Source organism: Poecilia reticulata, unplaced genomic scaffold (genome assembly GCF_000633615.1).
Source record: "Poecilia reticulata strain Guanapo unplaced genomic scaffold, Guppy_female_1.0+MT scaffold_207, whole genome shotgun sequence".
Taxonomy (NCBI): domain Eukaryota; kingdom Metazoa; phylum Chordata; class Actinopteri; order Cyprinodontiformes; family Poeciliidae; genus Poecilia; species Poecilia reticulata.
The window spans coordinates 263060-270478 of record NW_007615021.1 but is presented as its reverse complement, the minus strand read 5'-3'; the positions used below and the strand labels follow the sequence as shown (position 1 = coordinate 270478).

Genomic DNA, 7419 nt, shown 5'->3' with positions numbered 1-7419 from the left:
TGTATAGAGAATGTTTAGATTCCTGGAAAAATGGAAATTACACTTGAATAATACACAATAAAAGCAAAAGAAAAGTAAAAGATGAAGCTGATAATCTCTTGTGTGCTGCCCCCTTGTGGTAAGAGTCTCAAAGTACACTCAGAAGTAYAATGTACATTGAAGCTAAATACATCATAGTTACTGGTGTTATGCATATGAAATGATAAACTGCACACTCTTACTTTGCAGGAAAAGTGATTTCAGAAAATAAACAGGTGAACAACAGGGCAGATTTATCTTCCTTAAACAAGCCAAGCAGGCGGTAAACAGTCAGAGCATTAAAGTTTGAGCAGGTGTTTACTCTCTGAAATGATCCCAGTAATTAACTTCCGTACTGCCTTGTTTTTTCCTAGTGTCTGAGCAAAATAAACAACAAATGGTCCACTACTGCATTTGTAGAGTTAGAGTGACAAGTTATCCTCTAAGAAAAATGGCTAACTTACTTTCAGTGCAGCTAAACCATCAGAAGTCAAATGCAAACYGATTATGGGAATAAAAGTGAGACTTTTGGCTGCTTCCATTCACTGCTGGTAGGTTTTGCATAACCTTTGCACAACTTGGTAGCATAAAGTCCTCCAGAGACGTTTCTGCTGGAAGAGACAGGAATGCATCAAAGGATGTTAGCATTTGTACCTAAATGATGATAATATTTTCCTTTTGACACTGTTGGGTTCTGCTGGTTGCCTTAGAATGACAAACTGTTTTACATCAACTTTGAACACAGAAATGAATTCGACAGGTATGAGGTAGAAGTCCAAACACAAGTGAAAAGCTGTAAAATTGATTCCACTGAAAGGTGACCATTGATTTTCTCTCAAACAATATTTGTTGTCAAAAATCATTTGAAAAGTGCTGTACATGAAATGTAGACGTATATTTCACAATCTGACTGACAATCATGGTTGCATTCAGTGTCTCCCTTTGTGTTTGGTATCAGATGTGACGTTGGACCACTAAATGACAGGTAGGCCATGTTTTTTTATTTATTTAGTAAATAAAGATTTTTTTACATTCTTAAAACTACATTTATATTACTGTGCACTTAAAATCAGGCTTGGCAGATATTTTAGTCCAGATGTAAAACATGAATATGTAGCCAAGGCTTCATGAGTCGTACCACTGTGGACTGCTGCCTCCTCAACCCTCCCTATGTAAACTTCAGAGTTAACAAACACTGAGTTTGTTAACTCAGTGTTAACAAACCACTGAGTCATTTCAGCCTGATGCTCTTGTCTGTCTGGGACTCTTCAGGTTTACTAGAAACACCCACTTGGTGAGTCTTCACACTCTGAACCGCTGACCTCTGCTTGGGCCTGATGGCCTGAAGAGCCGTCTGCTCCTCTGTCCTTCCTCTCCTCTTCTTCACCCTCCTCCTGCGTCTCCGGTGTGTTTTCTCCAGGGCTGGAGTCCTCCRTGACGTAAAGGTTCCTCATGGAGTCGGCCACGGCGTCTCTCAGCTCGTCCTCMGACTCCTCAAAGTTCCTGAAGAAAAACACGACATCAGTCTTAGTTACCWTCCCTTTGTTATATTTAAAAGATTCAGAATTCATTTTTCAGGCACACAGCATCATTTTATAGCATCGAGTAACTGTTAACTTCAGTTGTTATGAAAATGCTGTGTGCATTTTGTTGATTGTGCACGACGCTCTACTAATACTTTTCAAAGATGTACGGCTGTATAATTGAGCATCTGTTTGCAGCGAGCGTAAACGTTGAATTTGGGGGGCGTGGCCAGCAGCAGCTCATTTGGATTTAAAGTGACAGAGACCTAAAACAGCTCATCCTGAAGAACTGAAATCTCATTATAGGTTTTTTGCAAAAAATGTAACAAACATGTTTATTGTKCAGCCTTAAGGTGACCTTTAATTGTATTTGCTGTTTCTCTTTTAAAACAAATATRTGGTTTGTACCATACTGGGTTCATAGTGAAGTTAAAGTCTGAACTCACGTGTCGTCATCATCATCAGACCTCGACTCCAGACGCTCTTCATCCATCTCTATATCCGAGTCCTCTTCCTCCTCTTCCTCTYGTCTTCCCTTCTCCTCCTCTCCCTCCGTAGCGTCTAAAGCTTCATAGAGGATGAACAGTTCAGTGATCAACATACAGTGAATCTCTGTAGCCTTCAGTTTCCTGCCTGCTGGTGTTTTGGCCTGACCTGTGTCCAGACCTGGTGCGAGTTTGGCCTGAGCCAGAGCGTCCAGCAGGGAGCTGGGGGGGCCGCTGGTCCACTGCCTGCGACCTGCTGGGGGCCAAACATGTGTCAGACATGAGGAGCTTTAAAATCACAGGGGATACGTCAGTCGTCGTGCGAGCTGCACCTTCTGAAGGCTCAGCCGCTGTGCTGTACGCCGAGCTGACGTCCATGTTGGCCAGGGCGTCCAGCAGAGTCTGAGGGGTCCTTTGGCTCCACCCCTTTCTCTCCTTTGACCAGTCTTTGAGCTTTAGCTCCTCCCCTTCCTGGAAGCTCAGCGTACGATTGAGAGGGTCCACTTCCTATTTGGTGAGAGGAGAAGAAGAAAACTGAAGAACTGAAGACATGTAGCAAAAATGACTTTGTTTCAGTTCTTCTACCTGCTTCTCTTCGTTTTTCCTCTCCTCCTTTGTTTCTTCTTCTTTGTTTTCTTCTTCATCCAGCCGGATTTCAAACATGATTCCYTTCTGCAGGTGCCAAAAGATTTAGATGCTGTTCATCATTTTCACACAGTCTCACTTCATTTTTTACTCAAATATCACTGCTGAGTGACAAGGAATGACTTTTGAAAATGTTTGAAATATTCCCTCTATACACCAGCTGAGCTTTTCAGATGCTGTTCCATGCTTTATTTGAATCAAAATGAGATTTTTTTTTTCAGGTTCAGCAGGCAGAACTTCACCTTATCTTTGGGTTTTTTCTGAGAAAGTCCCTCGTCGTCTTCTCTGACCTGCCTCAGGACTGCGTCCATGTCCTGCAGCRGGAAGGAAAAACTCTGCAACCTGAGTGACTTAACGACAAACATGTAGGATTTGACCAAGTTTCCTTATGAACAGCAAGAGCTTCAAACCAAAAGAACAGAAGATGCAACACATCTTATCACAGTGTAAAGGTCTAAAAGCTCAGATGAAACATTACATTCACTGAAAGACGAGCGAGTTAATTTGAAAAAATGAGTTAATCAAATTAAGTTTATACCAGTAAAGACATTATGTTTATTAAGTTGTCATGCTAAACATAAAGTTTGGCTAACTTAATTCGACTACATGTAACAAATTAACTCAACTTTTTAAAGTGGAGCTGCTCTCTCTCTCTCTTTTTTTTTTAAAACCATATCAAATCGTCAACTTTTTAAAAACATTTTTATCTGATAATACAACCACAAACTTCTGTGTATATGTTGGGTGTATTTTATGTGCAAACTGTTAAGTTATACATCAGATACTGATACAAATGGATGAAAACTTTTGAATTTGAGGAAAGTTCCAGCCAAGGTTTCTAGCATTTAGCAAATAGTCATAATTTGCTAAATTATGATAAATTTAGCAAATTATGATAAATCAGATCAAACTGATTTATCAAGAAAAGTTTGATTTAACTTGAGAGAGTGTCTTTTTATTTAGTGTACGAAAATATTCGGCTTTAACCGTCCACTTTTCCTAAATTAATAGTCTTAGAATACTCTGCACAAGTTTGATCCTCTGATTTCAGAGTCATGTAAATATCAAACTCACTTCAACGCTACACACTTGATGTGTATTCTCCTTTGTTTCTGTTTTCCTGTGGTTCTTCGTACCTGAGCAGGTGTTTCTTTCTGTTCCTCAGTATCCGAGGCGGGCTCCGGGTCTCGAGCTTTATCCACCACAAAGGTTCTTTGTTTCTCTTGTGGCTGATGAGTACAAACATGTATAAAGCTGCTGCTATGACTTCTGTTACAGATAATACTTTAGGTGCCTTGTGAGCTTTTGGATGCAGCTTCGTCGTACGCAGCTGCTGCATCAAACATGCACCCAAACCCAAACCTTCCCCCATGTGGTTCACATGCTGAGCAGAGACTGTGTGAAAGAACCGGGTGGCTGAAAAAGCTCGCATCGTTTACTTTCTGAACCACAAACAAAAAAAMCATTTATTTATGTGCCAGCAAAGCAGGTTTGAACAGAGTATTTGTAAAACTATCTGGATTTATTCTGGCATCTGAAATACCCTTTGAATGTTCTGCTACTGTATTTTTAAATATTACTAACATCTAGTATTTACAACTCTGAATATTTATGTTAGAAATTCTATGAATAATAACATTGTTGTTGAAAAGTCCATGTATTTGAGTGACTCCATCATTAAGTGAACCATCAATTCCACTCAATGACGTTTTAAAGCCTTGATTACTGGTATAATTATGTTCTACTTAAAGCTAAAACATGACAAGATCAACAAAAATATTTTTAATATGAAAAAAAAAAGAAATCAAGCCTGGGCTTAATGAAAAAAGACAAGTATGTTTACCTGCAAAAAAGCTATTTTTCAAAAGGTGTCTTTAATCTGCCAAATTGGAAGACATTAATTTATTGGATATGTCTGCGTATATTACACAAACTCTTTATATAAATGCATCAGATATATTAATATAATCTAATTTGCATACCTCTGATTCAGCTCTCTGTCTCATCTGTCTCACCTCCTGATGATACTGCTGCCTGATGAGATCCAGCTGACGCAGATACTCCTACACACATTTCATTTTGGACATTTGTACAACTTTTTTTTTTATTTTATTTTTTTTAATCATTTTTACACATTAATTTCAGCTTATGCAGTTGTCTGTTCGGTGTCCCACCTGCTGTCCCTCGTATTTTCTGTGCAGAGGAAAGTGTTGGTTGTCATGTAGTTCAGCGTCCTGCTCCTGACCGCCTGGTTTCCTGTTACTCTCAGCTGTACACGGCCGCAAACCCTGGAGACAATAAAAGTCACCAAGACAAGAAAACAATTGAGAAACGTTCTTTAGATACAGTAAATAGTATTTAATAGGCCTGAAGTTGACAATATTTCTCCCTTTTGTACTTATGATTGTAGATTTTGATTTAATGCCAGTTTTGAATTGCATTTATTTTAATGTTCATGTGAATCTTCACATGAAAGATTCATGTGAAAGATTTACTTTCACATGAATGTAACATAATTTATATAACAGTTTATTATACATCTAGATTCTTCTGTACTATCAGTTAAAATCATGTTCAGTTCAATTCTTCTTCGGTTTTGCAGKTTTTCCATGTACTTCTATAACAAATATTCTGTTCTGCTCTATTGTTTTTTCTTTCTGTGGCCAAATAACATTTTCATACCCAGAACTATTTCTAATATTCACTAACTTTAGTATTTTAAACTGCACAAACTGAAGATTCACTCACATCGGCATAGCAAGAGCTTGAAATTGAGACCCATTTCCTGATTATTTCAGCTAATAATTATTTGACCACTTGGGGGCAGTCAGAAGCTGTATATAGAGAACTGGATGTTCAGCCCTAGATGTTTAGGCACTAATTAAAATACGGAAACAAAAATTAGAGGATGTTGTCATGGCAAAAGTTACCTACCTTATCCTAATGTAGTAGCATATTGTACATTTTAAGCCTTTAATCACAATAAACATGCAGTATACATACATCAAATGTGACACACATACTTCATATCTGTGACGGTTGGAGATATTTCACATTTATATCTCCATAAAATATAAAAGTCGATAAATATCAACTGTCATATTTATGCATATGTCTTTGCTTTAAACCACGTCCAGCTCTACTTCTAAATCCATCCATTAAAATAAATGATGGCCTAATATTAGTGTTCACWGTGCTTCCTGAAGGTAGTTCTACATTTTATCCAAAATGTAAAGATCAGAAACGTTATTAGAACAAACAAACTCACTGCAGAGGCAGTCGGGTTTAATCCAACCTGATGGTACGGAGTTTGGTCTTACCAGCTGTTTCTCTGCTCTCAGTTTGTACTGGTTGGCCTCGTGTTTCCTCTGCAGGTACTCGTTACGAGCTGCAGCCACACTGACAGACACAACAGGTGAAGGTGAACACGTGTTGCCGTGGCAATGGGAACAAGATAAAACTCACTGAAGCTTTCCATAAGCAGTGGTAAAGTTTGGAAGCAATTTATTCCTGCTAGGCATAAAATTGTGGCTAATTAAAGTTGAGGCAAATCTAGATTTGATGTAAATATTACTTCAGATGAATCAGTTTCTTAACARGAAGCTGTAAAAACAAATCGCATATTTTTGTTGATCTTTTATGAAAATGTGCTGCATTTCTGTGCCACCCACAGCTGGTATGGTTCCACAAGTGGACCGTCTTGTTCCCAGTACTGCAGGTTCACATCCAGGACTTGCTCCAGAGCCGCAGGATCAGGAGCTGAAGGTGGAGCAGCAGCAGCAGGAACGTCCTGATTCCTCCTCTGAATGACATCCAGCTGGGCGTAATAGTTCTGGTAATGGATGTCAGGCTGCCTCCCATCCAGCCTGTAGCTAGAAGAACAACATATTCATTTCARAAGGTTATAAAAATGACTGGATCGTGACATGAACCGCWCTCTTCGCAGGGCAGTTTTTAATCTTTACCACTTTTCAAACAAAACTTATATAAAATATAACATCCTTCACTGATATATCTATGACGGTAGATAAAAAAAGGAGCACATTTCCAACAAAAAACTTTTTTTTAGATTGATATCTGAAATTTTCTAGAAAAAACTTGGAAATTTCAGAGTTTAAAAAGTAAAAATTTGCTAGAAAAGCTCAGYRATTTTTAGATAAATCTCARAAATTTTCTAGAATTTTTTTTTTCCAGAAATGTTCAAAAAGTCAAAGATTTTCAACTTTTTAAGTATTTCCCTAAYATATTTCTTAGATTAAATTARAAATGAGTTTTTGGCAGAACTGTACTCCTATTTCCTATCTGCTATGRTCCTGATATTATCATCGTATAAAAAAATATTCTTTCAGTTTCACAAGCTTCTTAGAGGTTAATTGTGATCTGACTATTAGGCGATAAACATTCACTAACACGTTACATAACTTACATAAGCAAAGTTTAATCAGTAGCTGCGTTTCTGTTACAAATGKTTTTGATATTCCACTCMAAAAAAGACAATTTTRCAATTGCAGTGTTTCCTTTAAATCAGAAATGTGATTAAAATCGCACCTGAATAAAYCTGCCCACATGWTAAGTCATTAAAAATCATGGTAAGTTTTTACAAATGTGAAAACTTACAAGTGATAATGAGAAAAKATTTTCTAAGCACTTTGAATGCTGAAAATGTGCTATATAAATAAAATTACCTTACCTTACCTAATAGATGTGTTGAAATACATCTGTTTCAATATGACTGAAAATTTAGATTT

At 37.6% G+C, this 7419-nt stretch overlaps 2 protein-coding genes across 2 annotated transcripts in view; one reads left to right on the top strand and one right to left on the bottom strand.

Moving 5' to 3' along the window:
• The window catches only part of LOC103460209 (GDP-Man:Man(3)GlcNAc(2)-PP-Dol alpha-1,2-mannosyltransferase-like), a 21624-nt gene extending 20642 nt beyond the window's left edge, over positions 1-982 (top strand). The window contains exon 9 of the mRNA XM_017303197.1: positions 977-982. Coding sequence (XP_017158686.1) covers positions 977-982 — 6 coding nt within the window. The remainder of the gene's footprint in view (positions 1-976) is intronic.
• Positions 983-997: 15 nt separating this feature from the next.
• Positions 998-7419, bottom strand: part of LOC103460208 (serine/threonine-protein kinase Nek5) — a 17795-nt gene continuing 11373 nt past the window's right edge. Inside the window, exons 10-20 of the mRNA XM_017303196.1 lie at positions 6343-6556; positions 5992-6070; positions 4846-4959; positions 4654-4734; positions 3808-3900; positions 2914-2985; positions 2612-2698; positions 2359-2533; positions 2196-2282; positions 1988-2108; positions 998-1521 (exon numbers count right to left, since the gene is read on the bottom strand). Of these exons, the coding sequence (XP_017158685.1) occupies positions 1296-1521; positions 1988-2108; positions 2196-2282; positions 2359-2533; positions 2612-2698; positions 2914-2985; positions 3808-3900; positions 4654-4734; positions 4846-4959; positions 5992-6070; positions 6343-6556 (1349 nt within the window). The 3' untranslated portion in view covers positions 998-1295. The remainder of the gene's footprint in view (positions 1522-1987; positions 2109-2195; positions 2283-2358; positions 2534-2611; positions 2699-2913; positions 2986-3807; positions 3901-4653; positions 4735-4845; positions 4960-5991; positions 6071-6342; positions 6557-7419) is intronic.